This window comes from Notothenia coriiceps, unplaced genomic scaffold (genome assembly GCF_000735185.1).
Source record: "Notothenia coriiceps isolate Sejong01 unplaced genomic scaffold, NC01 NC01_scaffold00037246, whole genome shotgun sequence".
Taxonomy (NCBI): Eukaryota; Metazoa; Chordata; class Actinopteri; order Perciformes; family Nototheniidae; genus Notothenia; species Notothenia coriiceps.
Window position 1 is genome coordinate 8,167,145 of NW_011369947.1, and position 19,130 is coordinate 8,186,274.

At 40.4% G+C, this 19,130-nt stretch overlaps 3 protein-coding genes across 4 annotated transcripts; 2 read left to right on the forward strand and 1 right to left on the reverse strand.

Annotated features, from left to right (window-relative positions):
- Positions 1-307: 307 nt before the first annotated feature.
- LOC104965705 (osmotic avoidance abnormal protein 3) lies at positions 308-6,188 on the forward strand. Of its 2 annotated transcripts, XM_010794711.1 has the most exons (18): positions 308-508; positions 625-679; positions 765-823; positions 900-950; positions 1,075-1,206; positions 1,281-1,355; positions 1,442-1,524; positions 1,855-1,965; positions 2,134-2,262; positions 2,755-2,891; positions 3,423-3,634; positions 3,917-3,982; positions 4,074-4,185; positions 4,265-4,389; positions 4,547-4,666; positions 4,850-5,017; positions 5,824-5,974; positions 6,104-6,188. In XM_010794711.1, exons 1-18 carry the CDS (start codon positions 482-484, stop codon positions 6,175-6,177), a joined length of 1,887 nt encoding a protein of 628 aa, XP_010793013.1. In that variant the 5' UTR covers positions 308-481; the 3' UTR covers positions 6,178-6,188. The 2 variants fall into 2 exon arrangements, with proteins under 2 accessions (XP_010793013.1, XP_010793014.1); XM_010794712.1 differs by lacking the exon at positions 1,281-1,355 and having other exon boundaries at positions 309-508.
- Positions 6,189-6,242: 54 nt separating this feature from the next.
- Positions 6,243-9,643, reverse strand: LOC104965704 (probable UDP-sugar transporter protein SLC35A4). Its single transcript, XM_010794710.1, has 3 exons — positions 9,402-9,643; positions 8,915-9,013; positions 6,243-8,348 (listed from the first exon to the last, which is right to left on the reverse strand). The coding sequence occupies exon 3, from the start codon at positions 7,602-7,604 to the stop codon at positions 6,627-6,629; it is 978 nt and encodes a 325-aa protein (XP_010793012.1). The 5' UTR covers positions 7,605-8,348; positions 8,915-9,013; positions 9,402-9,643; the 3' UTR covers positions 6,243-6,626.
- A 324-nt stretch (positions 9,644-9,967) lies between these two features.
- hmgxb3 (HMG box domain containing 3) lies at positions 9,968-13,694 on the forward strand. Its single transcript, XM_010795550.1, has 7 exons — positions 9,968-10,048; positions 10,618-10,770; positions 10,923-11,097; positions 11,568-12,035; positions 12,161-12,247; positions 12,410-12,544; positions 13,527-13,694. The coding sequence occupies exons 2-7, from the start codon at positions 10,631-10,633 to the stop codon at positions 13,692-13,694; spliced, it is 1,173 nt and encodes a 390-aa protein (XP_010793852.1). The 5' UTR covers positions 9,968-10,048; positions 10,618-10,630.
- Positions 13,695-19,130: the final 5,436 nt, after the last annotated feature.

The following is a 19,130-nucleotide window of genomic DNA, read 5'->3' on the forward strand; positions in this document are numbered from 1 at the left end:
TTATGTTGAGTTCAAACAAATACTTTATTATTGGCTATTAGACTAAAATGTATAAATGACTTACAGGCCAATAATAAGTAGAGCTTTCGGGGGTCCAGATTGTATTGTTTTACTACACTCTAGAGGAGCTCAACCAAAATCAGTTTGTTGAAAACTATAAGCAAGAAAAAATGATTTTGAAATGTTTTAACTGCATTGATGCCACCCGGGAACCTGGCAAACAATGATTTGCAAGAATAATTTATCTATATAGCAATATAAATCAAAACATAAACGACCTCTACTAAAAATGCTCATTAATTAAAACTAATAACCACCTTGTAAAGGCTGAAGGTGGCACTTCAATATTTTCTGCTGAATTTCTGGGTAACTTCACCCTGAACACCCAGACCAGTGAAAGTGGATTCTGACTCATCAATATTTCAGTACAGTGTAACAAAAACCCAAGGGACCTGTTGGATGTTGGACACAACGACACGGGATGGCAACTGTGAACATGAATGCAGCTGTAAGTATCTGCTTTTGACAACAACGTTAGGGTGATTTAATTAAAACAAAGGGGTGGGGGGGGATCAAGAATGCATTGGTTCGAAACATTTTTGACCATTTTACATGTTTCTCCAGATGTGTGAGGCAGCTGACACAGTGAGAGTGGGAGTTATACTCACTGCAGTCCCAGGTAAAGCTACGACAAATGTCATATTTATATTAGATCTGCTGTTGGATTTGTGTTTGAATGTTATTTTTCTTTTTTTGGGGTAAAGACTCTATGGTTATTTGTGAGGAAGGACATGGTTTGGAATACAAATCGCGGACGGATGAGGTAAAACATTTGAATCAGCTTCAAAAACAATTTGCTTTTTAAAACCTCTTACTGTTGTTTTATGTTTTCCAATCAGGAAGTTAAGTCCTTCTCCTTCGACCAAGTTGTGACTGCGGACAACATACAGGTGATCTGATTCACACCAATGTCATTGAAATAATGCAGCTTTACTCCAATCAGCCGCTTTACAGCTTGTCCTCACCACATTTCTGGGATGTGTGGAAACTAAAAGTCTGAATATAAATCTTCAGAGTTTCCACCCTGAGCTCCTGCAGCCTCTCACTGAGTCCATATCTGGTGGTTATAATGGAGCGCTGCTGATATGTGGAGGAGCTTCATTGGAGAATATGACCCCTCTGATTGACCACAGCACGATCAGACAGGTAGAGCAAAAAACAAAACTGCACCTAATATTGGCCGATGTTATGTTTTCTCACTCCTCCTAACTCTGTCTTAGGTCTTGACAGATCTGTTTAGTAGTGTGTTGTCACAAGTGAAAGAGGAGCTTTTCATCTCTGTTTCGTTCCTTCAGGTTTGTCCTTCTATTTAACAGCATCACCATAAATCATATTGGATGCAATATAGTGAAAGATAACATCTGATGTCTGTCTCTGTCAGTTTTATCCAGACGGCAGTGCTGTGGATCTTCTGAGCCCCAACAGAGAGACTCTAAAACGTGTGGCACACCCCGTCCTTGGAAGGTGATTCTAGATTACTACTGATCAAGATAAACACAGAACACATAGTACACTTCACACTTTTGGTATTGCTTCCATTTTTCACAGGTTTTAATTAAAGATCTAAATCCAAAAAATACTAAATATTTTCAAAACCTGTCTTAGTGAAACTAAGACACTTCGTCTTTTCCAAAATAATCCACCATACATGTAATTATATATGTATTTTGTGATTGTACAATTGTGAGTGAAATAAGTATCTTACGCTCATTTTGTAATTGTGTTTGTTGTTTATTTTCCATGTTCTTACACTTGTACATTTAACCTTTGAACATATTTGTCTTTTGTCCTCAGTCTCATAGGAGGTTTATGTGAGGTGTGTGTGTGTTCAGCAGAAGAAGCCTACACTCTGTATGAAACATGCAGGGACACACTGAAGGCCAATGCAGGCTCCATTTCCAGCAGGTAAAGCACAGGTTAAATACGTCTCAATCCATTAGTTAAATTGCTTTGAATGGATTATTCATCCCATGAGTGATTGGATGGTCATGGAGCAGTTGTATGTTTATCTTCCTCATCAGGTTGTGGTTCATGGTATTGTCTCTACATGTTTGTGTTGCGTTCTTCCCTCAGATGTAGTTCCCTGTTCTCTGTAGCTGTTGAGTGGAAACTCCATCCAGAAGAGGTGGAGTCAGAGGTTTGCCGCAGCAGACTGCAGCTGTTCAGCCTGGCAGGAGGAGCGAGCAGGACGGACCTCAGAGGGTCAGTCATACACTCACATACAGTACAGTGGGCTATCAATGACATGGACCAGAGACACTTTAAATGATACTCAGCTTTGTCTAAATGTTTTTGAGATGTCCATAGTTGGTGATCATGGCCAATTCAAGAGCTCGAAGAAAGTGGCAAAGCAAGTCATAATGAAGGACAACAAAAGAAAAAGCTGATTACATTATATACGATATATTGATTCATAATCTCTGAATTCTATTCAGCTGCTCTTGTTTCAGCATCCTGGTATTGTGCATGCTAGATCTTTGTCACACTGTCTTGGTTTACAGGGATGTATTAATAGAACAAATCCAATGTTAATGCATGACAAGTCAAAATATCTGCTGTGACAAAGCAATATTAATCAAGTCAAATCAACAATGTCATTTGTTTTCTATGTAAACAGAGTTACAGTATGTTCAATGTCACAAAAGACTTCTTTCATGAAAGTCCTCCTTTCTTACATTAAACAAATATGTCCAGAGTCTGCCCACTGGTGAAGGTGGTGGAGGAAACCCAAAGTGAAGCCACAGCTAGTGACAAGATCCTTCCCTCCCTCCTAAATGATGCGCTAACAGGAAACAGCAGGACGGTGCTCGTCTACTGTCTCCACCCTCAGGGTAAGTGCTGCTCTGGGACCAACCCACCCATAATCAGAGGAGGAATCAGTACATTTACTCAAGTACTGTACCTCAGGACAATTCTGAGACACTTTTACACTACTTACTTTTTAATTTGATGCTACTTTGTACTTTTACTCCACTACATTATCAGAAGGATATATTGTCGAACAACTCGATCTTTTATGACTATACTAGTTACTTTTCAGATTACATTTTAAACACCTATAAAGTGTTTATAAACTACAATGCATACAGTAAATTGGACTACCCAACAGTATTTAAAGCTAAAACAAATAGATCTTGCAGCCAGTTGCAATGTAAGAATGCCTATTGCATACTACTGGATAAGATTTAATATAAATTATATTCTAATGTTATAACATATATTGATGTAACTTTAATTAATGTCTTGATTATTTATTAATTTTTTCAGTTGTGCTATTAGTACTTTTACTGAAGTATCTCATCACTTCTTCCACCAATGCAATTCTCATTGCATAGAAATAACCCTCTCTCTTTACCCATCAGGTGTTTTAGATGATGAAACCCCCTCCGCTTTAGCTTTGGCCCAGACAGTAAGAAGTTTGGTAACTAAGGCCTTTGTTAACCGCTGGTGTCCAAGGGCAACAGAGCAAATGATCAGAGACAGCATCGTGGATCAGAGAGCCGTCATGATGTCACAGGGGGAAAATGACGTTCACAACACCATCAGGCTAGCTGAGCTGACCCACAATCTGCAGGTAATACACAAGAGAAGCTTATAATAAAATGGGGCTTCTCACCTAGTTCATGGCTGAAATAATAATATTTAAATAAATAAAACTGTGTGTGGTATACAAATTTTTTGATATTTCTTATACGCCTTTTATTTTAATTGTAATTGTTGTTGTGTAGTATATTTTAGTAAAATGCACATCATTTTACATACATATTCCTTTACTATTCCTTCATCCTTATATAAATATATTTATTGTATATTGGGGACAAGATTAACACAAACACACTTTGATGCTCACTGACAGATTGTGAAAGATCAGTCCTGGGAGAAGAGAAGGGAAGAGTCAAAGAAAATAAAAGACAAAACACAGGTTCCTATTGTTTACATATCCCCACAAGTTTAACATATATTTATTAAGCAGATGATGTGTTCATAACCCGAGTTTTGCATTCATTTGACAGAGTTGTCGAACCCAGAGTATCCATTTGCACAGCAGAGATAGTAGAGAAAGTACGAACAACATGAAACATTTACAAACCCAACTGAAACAAGAAATGGAAAAACATATCAGAGGTAATTTGCTGATTTATTAAAACGGTTTGTATACAAGATCATCGTTCATGTTTTTTACGTGTGTTTCTTAAATCCACAGAGGGTAAAGGGAATGTGGAGAAAGTGCTCGAGAGAGTGGCAAGAATCCAGCAGCTGAGAGAGGCTCTGAGAGAGGAGACACTGAAGAACGGGGCCTCGACTGAGAAATCTGACCTCTGTCAACAAGTAATGCATTCCATCCATTAAACATGATATTTTTCGCCTGCACATCTGATTAGATACATTGTTTACAAGGTTTTGTGAATACAGCATTAAACATATTAACACGATTTATGTGTGCGAGATTTGGCAGCACACACTAATTTATTTTTGCCAATTTGAGTCTGAGTTGGAGTACAGCAAAGCACAGGAACGGAGGACACAACTTAAAGAGGACCACGGGAGATTAATTCAGGAGGAGGTGGAGACGATGGAGAGAGACTTGGCTCAGGAACAGCTACCGGTGAGATAATGAGATTCACTGCTGCTTAATATTATTCAGAAAGTGATCTATCTTGGCTGAGGATGCTGAGTCAGTTTAAATTAATGCAAGGCTGGATTTATTGTGGGCAGGGTAAAACCACAGCATTGGCAACTTAATGCTGTTATTCCCCTGCATTTTTTATGGTTTCATCCATTCCTCCAGACAGAAGGCCCCCAGAGAGAGCTGCTGGTGCTGAGCAGAGAGAGGAGGGTCCTAGTGCTGCAGATGGAGGCCCTGCGCGACGAGGCCCAGCAGGCTGAGACCGACCTGCAGAATCTATATCAGAAACACCAAACAGAGATGCACTGTCTCAGAGAAGAGAGCCTGCAGGTCTGTTGTTTCAGTGAGAGGACACTGGATCAACCAATGTCACAGTTTCATTTCACGAGTACTAGTTTTAACCAGTGTTTTATTACCTAGATTATAGGGGGTTCTCAAACAAAGGCCTGATGTGTATTATACCGCTTATGGTATGAGCGGTATTAAGTACGTAGAAATCTTAAGAATTATGTAGTTTGTACACATTTTTGTTAAGTAGCTCACAAATTATTTAAAGGTCACCTATTATGCAAAATGCACTTTTTGATGTCTTTTATACATAAATATGTGTCCCCCGTGTGTCAGGAGACTCGCAAAGTGTCCGAAAATAAAACCCTCTCTCTTTTCCTCCTTACCGACATCTCTAAAAACGGAGATGATCCAGATTTGCTGCGGTCATGACGACATTACTCACTTAATAGAAACAATGCGCTACCTTTTTTGGAAGTAATATGGTCTGTGTTTACATTAGAAAGCATCGCTAACACTCAGAGCTAACGCTGTACTGGAGAGAGTATGTGTAAAAAAAAGTCCTGTAATATATGCCTAAAAATAGTATAATAGGAGAGCTTTAAGTCAGTGAAAAAAAGACCAATTATTTGTTTTCTGAGTAATCTTGCCTGAAAACTTTTATTGTAGTGTTTCACTTTTTGGTTAACTCCTATGTTCCCTACGGATAAGAAAAAGTCGATTTATAGGATTTAGGTGTCCAGGTGGTTTTTACTTAAAATAATATTCCTCTATTATTAAAGATTTATATAAAAAATATCCAATACAGTAGCATACGTTCCTGTGTTCACTTTCTGACTGCTCTGCAGGTGTTCAGAGTGTTTCGTCAGGTGTGTGAGGAGCAGAGGAGGATGTCTGAGGACAGGTACCGGAGCGTGCTGCTGGAGGCGGTGCAGGACGCCGTCTACCTGTCGGCCCAGAACCAGCAGCTGCAGGCGGACAACAGACAGCTCCGTAAAGGTCAGTGTGTGTAGGACTACCTGCGGCTACATTATAGATAGAATTACCCCAACATCGCTCTCATAAAATGTGTCAGAATGCCAAGACATTGTTTCCCACCACCATTCAAAATATATTTTTCTTTTACAGCACTCGGAGAGTTAAAGGATACTCTAGCTGTGCGAGGTGATCCTACTGCTGAACTGTCATCACAACTACAATAAATATATGAATGAAATGTCTTTGAATCTGTGTGCTTAATATGAAATTGGAAAAAATACATCATTTGTTGAAACAATGTTATTTATTAACACACTTTATAACACCAGACATTATCTTTGACAGTGTTCTGGCCAGAGAACGAAATACAAATAGACAAAGCAGCACTCTTCAGAAATGTTGAACTGAACATATTATACCCCAAACTTGCATTATTATTTCTTCAATGGACTTACATCTGTACAACATATTGATACATTTTAAAATATGATGCAAACTGTGGAATAAGAGCTCAGCTGAAATACATGTTCACTTATTTGGTTTATGGTTATGTGTTGGATTCTGGATTTCAGAAGGCAGATAGATATAAGGCAGAAAACAAATCCCATCTGGAAAACTAGCAGGTACAGCTGGACTGTCATGAGTTCAATGAGCCTCGTGGTTCAGTTATTTACTATCTGTAGTAAAGGTAAGCTGCCAGTCCAGTCATAGAAACAGGTAGGAGGAAGAAAGGCGTGAGCTGCAGCCCTAACATGGCCCAAGACAGCAGAGCATTCACCAGCATGGAGCAGGAAATGACGAACAGTCTGGTGATCCCGCTGCCGTGCTTCAGCACCACAGACATGAGGAGACCGTTGGCTGCCTGCCCCGCTATAATAACCCAAACCACCCCCGAGTATCCCTCCAGAAAGCTCTTCTCCCCTGTTATAAAGGAGAAGGAGGAGAGCCCGTTGATGGCCACACCGAACACATAGAGGTAGATATTCTGCAGGCTGAGGGGCAGCTTCTGGCTCTTCAGGACCCTCTCTGTGTAAACTGCTGCCAGCCCTGAAACACAGCAGTACACCAGCACAAGGAAAAGCCCCCAAGCTGTGATATGAATCCTGGGACCTTCCTCCGCTTCAACCCTCACGGGGTCTCCTAGATCCAGACTGCTGTAGCTGTGGCACACCCCTGCGCACATGAGAAGCCCCAGAGCTAACCACTGAGAAGGACGGAGCCTCTTGCCCAGGCAGAAGGAGTACAGCAGGGCGGTGGAGGCAATTTTCAGGTTAGAAAGGACCTGGTATGAGCTTGGGTCCATGTAGGCCTGCATGAGAACCACTAGGTTGTTGTTGAGGGCGTAGAGGAGGGCAGGGACTGCGTAGGGGGCCACGCGGAGGAGAGGTGGAGGAGCTTGTAAGGCGGATGTACCCTCGGTTAGAACAAGAGAGGCCAGAGAAACCAGGAGTTTGGATAGTTCAATCATGAAAACACACGATGATGGGTTGAAAGGGACTTGACCATTCACCTTGGTGAGGGTGATGAGTGGGGCATGAGAGCCATAGATAAGGACCATCAGCCCAAAGAGGACCCCCCACAGAACCCTTTTCACCCACTGTCTCCTGAGCCTGTCTGGGGATCTGGTCCCAAAATTCTGGACCGCAATCATCCTTTATGACTCAAAATAAACTCTTAACTTTAACTAATCTGAATAGTAGCTATAGTGCAAAAATAAATAAATAACTATAATTCTCAACCATTTCAATTTCTATTACAAAATACTTAGAAGCTCTTTGTTTTGTAATACTTTGTGTATATATTTTAAACTGAACAATAAGGGCGTAGCAGACACTTGGAGGAATTACTGCATGTTTTGCACATGACCAATTAAAATTCTAACATGCCTAGATAACTGCTCCAGGCAGCAGGCCTTTTTTATAATCAGATGGACCAAGCACTCTTGAAATACATAGTCCTCCATTTTGTGCCAACATCAAACATACACAAGCTGAAACTAAATGGCAGTAATTAACTGAACCTGAAACAAAATGCTAATAAAAACTGCAGTCTTTTGCTTTGAGTCCCCAATACAATTCCAGTTATGTCATTATATTCAAGTTTACGTTAAGGCTGATCCGTCACAAGACTCCGTCAAGGCAGCAGCTGCATCTCTTTTTCTTGTTATTTCACTGACCAAACTAACAGTCAGCCCAAATTATTTTGGTCCTTTCTTCAAGCTGTTTATATAGTCTTTCACCGTTCGTTCAATGTTGGGCACTGGATAGTTCTGTGCCGCGTATATACCAGTGGCTGTACCCACTAGTAGTCCCAGGAAGGCAGAGGAACGTAGCTTGGCCACCGCATAGCCGGCCAGAAAGCCCTTCAGAAATGGTGATCCCAACACTGAGCCTCCCTACAAGTGGAAGAAAATATTAGCATCAGAAATGCCATACAGAATATTTAACACATTGATGAGTAGGAAGTAGGGGAATTAATTAAGCACAATAAAAGGATATAGTCAAAGATAGCTATACAAAAGAGGGGATATTTAAGGAAGTCATAAGACAAAACAAATCAAATAAACTCAATGCTTTTTAACTGCATTAACACAAAAGGTGAATGAGGGACTAACAACCAGCTCACAAAAAGGCAAATTTGTATTTATTAACCATGGGAATTAAATCGACTAAATATTTAAAATGGTGTGGTCGCATTTAAGATAAGATGGACCTTTGTTGAGTCCCGTAGGGAAATTCAGGTGTTATAGCAGCAACCGAATAAAAGAGAAACACAGGCAGCACACATAGGAATATACACAGAGATATGAAGATAATAATAAAATAAGAGAGAATTAACAAAAATAGTTCAACTCTGATCAGGTCTGATCATCTGATCATATGTGAGCAAGGCTAAATATACATTTAACTGTTCAGGTACCAGTGTGGGTGGACGTCGTTCAGTGCAGGTTATTTATCTCACCGGAGGGATTCCTAGTGTCACTTCGTTCTCCACTCGCCTCTGGATTTCCTCCAACTGACTTTTGAGCTGCGTCAGATCTTTCAACTGTTTCAGGGGATCCTAAAATAAAAGTAATGCATCACAATTTTATAAGAAAACCGTGTAACAAATACAATTGAAAGTTAATGTAACTGAGGATAACAAACGTTGGTGTAAAACTGAGCCTATAGTTATGGTTGCTGGCATATAAACCATGCAAACTTCTGTAACAAAACTGTTCCTTTTGTCGAAGTTTGATGGTTTGCTACCGTTAATGGCTACCTAATTTATAACCGGCTCAAGGATAGATTCAGTTAATTTACAAGCGACCATCATCCTTGAAATGTAATTTCACACCGCCAATTGCTGCTGAACATAACATGTTTCTCGCCCTCCTCTTGCAGATGCAGTCACCTAAAGAAACACTTTAAAATAATACATTTGAAGCAAGAACACAGAACTCACTCACCTTGTCACCCGCCATATTTGCTCATTAGGGTGATCAGTGATCGACTCATAGGCCTGGGACACTTTACGTTCGATTAGTTTGGTCTGGGTTAAAGTGTTTGTAGATTTTTGCCATTGTTGTATTGGCAATTTGGGCTTTTAGGATATAGGACGGCGCCGTTGGTAGTTAGAAACCTATGATTGAAGCAGTTGATGGAGACATATAACCGCATATAACCCGAAAACACAACCGCCGACAACTCTGAGGAAAACGGCTGAGCTTTCATCCAATCACAAAGGTTCATGTAAGTAACGAGCCAATCACAGCATAGAAGGGCGGGACTTGAGGCAAAACCGGTAGGGGAGGGGAAATAATGCCAATTGGACCATCATGGGACGCACAAGTTACTTTCACGTGTTAAAAACGTCTTCCGTGATTGGCCCGCAGCTGTTTATTATGGCATTTGATTGGTTGAGGACCATAGCAACAAATCGCCATGTTTTTTACAAGTCGACGAGAAACGAAAAATACTTAACAGACATTTATGTATCGCCAATCCTTAATGTAATATAAAGTAAAGCCTGGTGTTGGCATTACTTACCTTCAGGACAATGCCTGACTGTGTCGGCGACTTCTAAAGGTGTTTGTAGAGCTCCGAGCCATCGTAGGTAAGGCTTCAATAAGAAGGCATTTCATTGGCTAACTCGCTGGCTGTGCATGCAGTATAAGCACACGCCATTAAACCCACTTTTAAGCAGGGAAGGACCATTGATTTTAACATGTTAGCACTCTGTTTAGACTCTCTCAGAGCCTCATGCATGACCCGATTTTATTTTTTACTAAGACACCGTTGTGCTATATTTTCTCTGCATGAAGTACCAGCCCGTAGTTATTCTCTACCACTGTGTGGCTTTTATTAGACACAGGATCTATCTTTTCCTCTGACTCATCAGCTGAGATATTCAACTATAATAAACTGCAGTAAATCAGTGCTGTCATTTAATTGCAGAGGAGTGATGCTGCAGAATCATGTCTCAGTTGAAACATTCTAGGGTCTACAAAGTAGGGCGTTAGCATATATGGATGGCATATTATGCAAAGCAATATGTATTTAATAAACATTACTTCAGCCAAAATGCATGCAGTCTGATACAACATCTGATAAAACTCTACATTTTGTGAATGTTTAAACATGAACAGCCAACTAATCTCATACTGTTTTCTACTTGGCCCTTAGCCTTTTGGAGTTCATGGAGAAAGTGGGGGTGTTTGAGGTTGTGAAAGTGACTGAGGAGGTGGAGAGCTTCTACAGCCAAATAAAGATGACAACCCCAAAAAAGAGGAAAAGCAAAGGTCATGAAGACAGTGTTGAGAAATCTAAGAAACCCAGGTAATATCCATACTAGCTCAAATGACTTTCACACACAGATGTTACAATATCTTGGAAAAAACATTATAGACGTGTTTAAAGCCTCTAGAAAGAGAGAAATGACTCCTACATTTGCTTGTTCTGATTGTACTTGTACTCTGTCTGTCTCTTAGGTCTGCCTTTCTTCTATACTTCTTTGATGTTCATCAGATTATGCAACAGGAAATCCCTAATCTACCACAATCAGAGATTAACAAAAGAATCAGTGAGAGCTGGAAAAGGCTCAGCGTTGCCGAGAAAGGTTACTATCTGGAGAAGGCCAAGTCTGAGAAGGAGGGCGTAGATACAGTAAGCTACTTCCTCAACTGTTTTACATAAAAGGCCTAATAACACTAACAATTTTCGAGCTGTGTAAAATATATATTCTTTCCATGGTCAAATATTCCTACTGCTTTTATTTGATGTTTACTGATCACCTATCGGTAAACATGGTTGTTGCCAAGTGCAACTCTAACTTAAAAGTATAGCGGCCATTGATCATCTTTATTTTCAAAAAGTGCAAAACAAGTTGCTGAAAAGTCTATAATAACTGATTTGATAGCTGATTTTATTACTGATATTATTACTGATTTAATTTGTAATAAACACATTTCACTTGTGCAAGCTAAACTAGTGTTGGAATGAAGTGGCCCTTTTAAATGAAGTACCACAGCAGAGATAAAACAGTTTTTTCCTGCTAATATAGTGTTGTCTTAGATATCGCAGAGTGATTCTCTGGACAGCCATGAACAATATTCTTTATTCTGCTTTTCCCTCAGTCGCCTCCCAGTCCCTCCAAAGACTTGCCAGGCTTCCGCAAAATCCTCCCCAGAGGCAGTTACTTTCTCCTGGCTAAAGGCGGCTCCTCAAATCAGCAGCTGGGCTCTCAGGACCCTCATGTGGAGGGAACTCTCACCCAGGAGACCCAGCCCACACCTCTTGTGTTGGCCGGTGAGGTGGAGCTTTGTGAGCACGCCATTGTTGTCGACAACATTGTAGAGGAAACTGAAGTATCGTCTAATCTCTCCGACACCCAAGGGATCCCACCCTGCTCTTCTTCCTCTGTTTCATGCCAAGCTCTGGCCTCCACAGACGAACATGTCTCCCAGGTCTCTGCTGGCCTCTCAGCAAACGGGTTCACGCTGAAAGGAAATGAGACAACACTTGCTGCTAGTGGTTACAGTGGGGCCATGGTGCAGCAGGTACAGGGGGAAACTACCCCGTTGGTTGCCATCATACCCTTCCAGGTGAGACTTAAATGTCCTTCTTCCAATTAGCTAAATTAGCTTAATTTATTAAAGAATTATTAGGGCTTTTAATCACAGAGAAGTGATTTTACTAATGCACTGAAGTGATTTGTCCATCACTTCAGAACCTGCTAGAGCCCAAATCTTTGCCAAGTGTTGGCTCCGTGGGCCCAGTGAACAGAGACCCAAGTGCCAATCCTTGCTATAAAATGGTAAGCACCCTCATTATTCATCAATCTTATAAATGTCATTACTGAAATTGGAAAGCTCAGTGTCTACATGAAGAATATCATTATTTAGGATTAAAGTAATTGGGTTCTGTAATGTAGCAGTAACAGCTGAGATACATGAACTTGTTTCCCTCCCATTTTCAGTCTTTAAAGACATACACCCGGAGAGGGAGAGGAAGGTGTCTAAATCCTGGATGTTCATTTGTGTATGTCACCCGCCACAAACCACCCGCGTGCCCTGAATGTGGGAGCCACTTGGGGGGGAAATGGATACCTCCTGTAAGTGTAAAGCAATGTCTTCACAGAGTTGGGATGTTCAATCTTTATGTACAGTGGGGCAAAAAAGTATTTAGTCAGCCACCAATTGTGCAAGTTCTCCCACTTAAAAAGATGAAAGAGGCCTGTAATTTTCATCCTAGGTATACCTCAACTATGAGAGACNAGAAGACATTATCAAAGATGTTCTATTGAGAAGACGATCTCTACGTGACAAAAGTTTTCAAAACCGTTTCTAGTCTTCGGTATTTCCAGACAAGTGGCTACTGAAATCAATCTTACTAACTGCCGTCTGTGCAATTTACTCCGCGCGAGTTGGCGGACTTTATTTTGCTTACTTTAACATCATTTTTCATGGTGGGGCTAAGGTGGGGCTAAGCCATTTCTTGGTATGGCTGTAGCCTACCCCAGCCATACCCTGACGCCGCCACTGCCTTCAAGAATTTTCTCAGGAATGATTTGCTAATGTGCAAGGCAGGACTCAGTTTTATTTTTATTATTTTTAAGTAGATTTTGAGTCATTTGTCATCATCGAATGTCACAGGAATGAGGAGGTTAAGAAATTCTTGAAAGACAATTTCAAGAAGAAACACTACACTGCACTATATTATCAGATATAAGGCGTACAGTAAATATTACAGTACAGAAGATTCTTAAACATTCTCCTTTAATCTTCTATTCTTCCACATGTGTGTCCACTGGGTTTTGTATTCTCACTTCCCCATGATGATTACCTTTTGTACGTACTTTAAAATAGTATACAGAAACATTAAAGCATAAATAAGCTGGAAGATAAACACTTGCCTTTAACAACCAGTTCAAAATGGACTTTTCTCAGGGGGACCCCGTCGTGCTGAAAGATTTCCACATTGTACTCCCCTGAATCATTCCTCTCCACGTGTGTGATCTTCAGGGTCCCATTGTTGATGAAAAACTCCGTCCTGTTTTTTAAAGACTCATGTATTGTCACTCTTTCTTTCTTCAGATTGAACACAATTCTGGGCCCGGTGGGAAGCTGTCTCTTGCACCCCAGCCGATGGCCGCTTGCATTGTTCATCACTTGGATGGACACAGATCCTCCGAGGATAGCAGAGCACTGAGACATGTTCTGCGAGGCCTTACATTTAGTCTCAGCAGCTGGAAGGAAAGCTAGAAAAATGCATAATCAAATAAAACCAGATTAATAATTCACCTTTTACACAATATTATAATGTTTCTCTAAAAATGAGTATTTTACCATGCGATACTCCAGCTAACATCACAAGAAGAAGAATAGCAGGATCCATACTCATTTAGAAGATTACTGAACAGAGAATGATAAACCAATCTCTGTTAAAGCCACTGAAATCAAACCTCAGATTGTTTACAGACACTGGATGTAAAACAGCAGGCCTACAGGGGTGGCGGTTTGATGCCGGTTAAGAAGGCAGGAAATGAAGTTAACTGTTTCACTTCTCCTTGTAGACACAGGTCTCTCATATTACCCCACAAAAGCAGGTTGCAACAACAAGGCAGGGGTGTTGAACCGTCAAAAGGGAAAAAAAGGGCGTTTTCACAGAAATTACATAATAAGGTTTTTTGTATTTTTCAAAAAATATAACTGCCAAAACTTTAACTTCCTGTATATATTGTGTCCCATGTTTACAGTTTTAGTAGAATGTAGTCTTTATATCTAATCTAAATTCAAAAGATGTCATAAAGTCAGTTAAAGTATAACAACATTTTGACCAGTAGGCCTATGCAGTTTTTTGCATTTTCTTGTGTTGGACATTAGTGTGCCAATCGTAGGAAAAACATGCAACATGTGAAGAAATCCCATATGTGAAACTGAACCTCAGGTTTGCCTTAACACACTTTGACTGTGATGACAGTTTCAGCATGTGTTAACAACGTAGGCCATGTATTTCTTGATATGCTGGGGAAAACGGAAGTGAAAATTAAACCTACCTTCACATACAATACAGTGCAACATTACCATTTAACTTTTGGAGTCAAGAAATTCACGAAAGTATGCAACTTATGTCACAAGAGGTAGTCATCATTTATATTATGTTCACATTTCGCACCCTTTGGTAATGTTCGGGTCAAATTGACCCGGGACATACTGTATTTCAGGGTTTAAAAGAAATACAGAACTAAATTCAACATGCACAATTCCTTATATATATTGTCTTTAACTCATTAGTTTTTGAAAATACTCTTTGCTAGATTAAATTTAACAATGGAAGTGTCCATCTTTTTTTGTGATAAAAATGTAATTTATGTTAAAAAAAAAAATACACTGTAATAAAAACTAGGTTTACATTTTGCTCATGCTTTTCTGGGACAAATGTAAATGAAACATTTTTTCATTAATGTTTATTATTTTTAATCTCGATTAAAAATAATAAACATTAATGAAAAAATGTTTCATTTACATTTGTCCCAGAAAAGCATGAGCAAAATGTAAACCTAGTTTTTATTACAGTGTATTNGGTAAAGTAGTAAGACATTATAGGTGTCATGTGAGTGTGTGAGGGGGAGGGAGGGAGGTGGCGTGTAGGTGTGACTACTTGGTTTTTGTAAATATTTTTTTTTTTTTTACGAAGAGTTATATTCGGATTTGTTGTCTCGGTACTTTTTTGTACACTATAATGAAATAAAAAGACTTGTAAAAAAAAAAAAAAAGAACAACTGAAAATGATGATATGATACAATAAAACGTTATCAGAATACACTAAAATACATTTTCTCTGTTTAAGAAATGTAAGCATAGAGTTATACATGACATGTTATAGATGTCAAAGCACATACACACAGTTACGAGGATTTCACAGAACACATTATAATCTCTGGATAGAGATCTTTTTTAGCAGCACGCAGTTTAGCAATAGGATAGACTGAAGAGGTCCTTATCGGAGGGGGAAAGTACAGAATTGACCATACTAGCTGTATTGAAGTACATGAAAAAGGTTTGGATTTAACTCTAATTGAATCATTTTGGACAGGAGTAAATCAGGCTGAATTGTGTTGAATTCAGATGAAGAAGAGAAAGCATGTGTTTTCTGTTCGTCAAGGTGCATCTTCCATGCTGCGACCTTGCTCGCAGGCAAATTTAAAAGGATGTTACCTGTTCTTGTTTTAAGATGTTGGACCATAATAGTTTCCAATGATTTCATTATAACAGATGTGGTGCTATAACAAGATTCAATGTGCTCTTTTAGGCACAGTTTTTTGGGAGGGGTTCAATTTAAAGTCCTCCAAGGTATAACGATTTTGAGCAGAAAGATGAAAGATAGGTTGCCAGAAAGGGGCCGATCCCCTGGCAAAAGATTTTTAAAAGCAGTGCTTGACTCAGGGCCAAAGAAAGGTTGGACGGTATGAAGTGCGAGCAGCAAGAACGAGAGGTTAAGAGAGTGAGAACAAGAGCGAAAGAAGGATAGTAGATACAAGGGGGGAGAAAATAACTGGAAGGGAGAGTGGAAGGAATAATCAGGGCAGCTTGTTAACGCAGCATTGAGCATCAAACTCTACAGTGGTCTGAGACTTTTTGCTGTCCCCGACTTAAGTACTCCCGTCCCTCCAATATAGATGACCTGACATCTGTATTTCTAACTGTACATGTAGAAGAGAATGAACAGAACAAAGGAGGAGAAAATAAAAAGGCATACAACAGCAAAGTACAGACATGGAAGAACTCAATTGCAACTGATGAGAAACCCGGCTCTCTTAGACTCCAAGTCTGCAGGTGTGTGTGTAGGTGTGTGTGTGTGTGTGTGTGTGTGTGTGTGTGTGTGTGTGTGTGTGTGTGTGTGAATAATGTGCTGGCAACCTTATTATGGCATTATCCTGTTACAGTTCTCCAAAGTGGAAACATCTTGACTGAATCACAGCAGCCCCCCCCCCTCCAAAAAAACCAGAGCGCCAATCAAACGACGACTGAGATCCTGTCAATTGAAAGCGACAGTGGTGGTTTTGGCTCAGCCCCACTCTGCCTAAACCAGTCAAACCAAGCATTAAAGAAACTGACAAGAACTAAGGTGGAAGCAGGATTGTAGCTCTTAAAATGAGATTAAGTTTGAGATCAAGTTGACCATAAAGAAATAAATCTGTCAAATGTAGGAGTGTTTGATTGAACAAGGTTCGCATGGGAGAAAGAACAGGAAGAAATCAGAGGTACGATGTCCACCTATGTTTATTTGAGCATAAGTAAATAAATTATGAAAAAGTGTATTGCATTAAACCTTATACATCTGATTGTAGGGTTGATGGACATTTGGATAAAGCAAAGGCAAGCATGGCTTAAATAAGAAACGACTAATCACACGACTCATGGCTTTTGTTTCCCTTTATACTTCTCCGATATTGTATGAATACATGTAAAGAATCTGTCAATACCTCCACTGAATAACGCAAGGATGCTTTAAATGTCTCGTGCCCAGTGCACTGAGTCACTGGTGTTCATTTTGGCAGCCAGATGCAGGTTCTTTTGTTCAAAGTGAAGTTACTGTAGCAGTCTGCAGTGTTTGAGTTCCCTTCCATAAGCAAAGGTAGCCTCATACCCAGCACACATGGGCTGCACTTGCAGAAAACATCTAATCAGAGACAGGACTGTCAGGGTGCCTCAAGTGAGCACACATGTCTGCGTACGTATGCCAGAGTGTGTAAAAAAAACCTGAATGAAAAACAGGATTTTACTCGCACTAAAGACTTTTTATTCACTTTAAAGAAGAGCCCTGTTTAGCCTGTCTGCCCTCCGCCCCCTCAGCGTTCCCACAATACCACACCACTGAGAACAAATGTGACAACACTAAAGAGCCCAATACCACATGTCCAATCACAACCAGCAGGGGAAATTGGCATGGTGTGGATCTCATGGGGCAGGCCTTTTTTACACACTTGATGTGGATCGTATACGTGTAGGGTATCCAAACTATGTGAAGAGCACAGTTGCGCAAGATGAAAAATGATGGCTGCAAAGAGTAGAGACAGACAACAATAGTCTCATTCTGTGTCCCTCTGGGGAGAGGAGGAAAGATGGGATCAAGAAAGACGCTTTTCTCTTTCCACTTTTTCTTTCTATGCCTCCTGTACCGTGTGTGTGTTTCTACCACATGTACTTTTAGGCTACATGGCTATGTGATATGTATCTATTGCATGATGTGTTGGTATGCAAGTTTGCGTTTGTGTAAATAATCATATACCTGTTTATACTGGGCCCTGCGTTGAAACACTTTTGTTTGCTCTCTGTAACCAGGTTAGATGTCCACCTCGGGGTCTTTTGGTTTCGTGCTATATGGATCCAATAAGAATTCGACTAACTTCATTCAGCTCCAGCTCTAAGTCGAGTCCGGTATCAGCGCCTGGGGTCAGATATTGTTCTGGGCAGCGGAGGCAGAGTGTGTGTATGTGTGTGTGTGTGTGTGTGTGTGTGTGTGTGTGTGTGTGTGTGTGTGTGTGTGTGTGTGTGTGTGTGTGTGTGTGTGTGTGTGTGACCGGTGACTGACAGTGGGCAGACCTGTAAACACACCAACAAGGAGACAGACAGACAACCTCAGGTCCATTAAAGCCAGGTCATTTGATCCGCTTTTTTGTGAAGGGCCATTTGACCCCCTGAGCGAACAGATCAGGCCTGTCGTGCAAACCTCAACACCCCCCACCACCACCCCAGTTCTTTTGCTATTCCCCTCTGTTACCCCCTGCCCCTTAAAAGACCTAAAGCCCTGATCCTCATTCTTTACATATTCTTGTCTTATTCAGTAAAGTTCCACACATTGGATTTTAACTCGCTTTAGGGCGCCCTCTCTGTAAAGACATTTTCTAATTTTAAAATGACTAATTTCAACTAAGTAATAACTTATTAACTATTTAAAAAGCGGATAGACAGGAACACTTTTTTGATATCATCAATTATCTTATCTTCTGCCCATTTACCCCATCCGTCCTCCACTTCTGGTGTGACTGACTGCTGATGGAGCTCCAATTCCCAGAGGGAGGAGAGGGGATTCAGGCTGGGTAGGTCGGGGAGTTGCACTTCTGGCATCCTGTTTTGGACGCACTAAATAGGGTTTAAAGCTTACTGCAGGAGACATAATGGGGCTCTATTCTTGCTAAAAGGTCAAGAGGTTGTGGGCTAAGGATTATTACTGGACACAAGAGGCAGGAAAAACATCAGTGATGCTGGTGTAGCCTGAAGCAAACATCTAAAACTGAGCCTGAGATTCAGCTTAGTTCATTTAGATCCCCAAACCCTGTATTAATATCTAAAGATAATATCTCAGTTCTGCAGCTTGTGATTCGTCTCAACCGTCTGTCAGCGACAAAGACTATTTACAGGCATGGGTCTGGTTAAAGTGACAGGAGGGACCAACACAAGGCTAAAATAAATGTGAGCTGGCACAGCTGTCTTTGTGTTGCCACACACTGAGCTAAATATACACGACAATCATTCCAAGGCATCACAGACTGCGAGAGTGCACATTTCTCCCCCTTATCCTCACTTTTCTACTCTTCATCTCCCACCTACATCCCACCTGATGAGCAACACCACCTGTAATGGCTTCACTATTATCAAAGGTCACAAAATAAAACAAGCACAGCTGCTTTGCAC

What these genes read in the sequence shown, in the direction of transcription:
- LOC104965704 (XM_010794710.1), bottom strand. Translation starts at nt 7,604, where the DNA reads ATGATTGCGGTCCAGAATTTTGGGACCAGATCCCCAGACAGGCTCAGG.
- LOC104965705 (XM_010794711.1), top strand. Translation starts at nt 482, where the DNA reads ATGGCAACTGTGAACATGAATGCAGCT. An exon ending in ACAAATCGCGGACGGATGAG is followed by an intron (nt 824 to 899) that starts GTAAAACATTTG and finishes TTTTCCAATCAG; the next exon opens with GAAGTTAAGTCCTTCTCCTT. An exon ending in TGACTGCGGACAACATACAG is followed by an intron (nt 951 to 1,074) that starts GTGATCTGATTC and finishes ATAAATCTTCAG; the next exon opens with AGTTTCCACCCTGAGCTCCT.
- hmgxb3 (XM_010795550.1), top strand. Translation starts at nt 10,631, where the DNA reads ATGGAGAAAGTGGGGGTGTTTGAGGTTGTGAAAGTGACTGAGGAGGTG. An exon ending in GAGAAATCTAAGAAACCCAG is followed by an intron (nt 10,771 to 10,922) that starts GTAATATCCATA and finishes TCTGTCTCTTAG; the next exon opens with GTCTGCCTTTCTTCTATACT. An exon ending in CCAATCCTTGCTATAAAATG is followed by an intron (nt 12,248 to 12,409) that starts GTAAGCACCCTC and finishes TCCCATTTTCAG; the next exon opens with TCTTTAAAGACATACACCCG.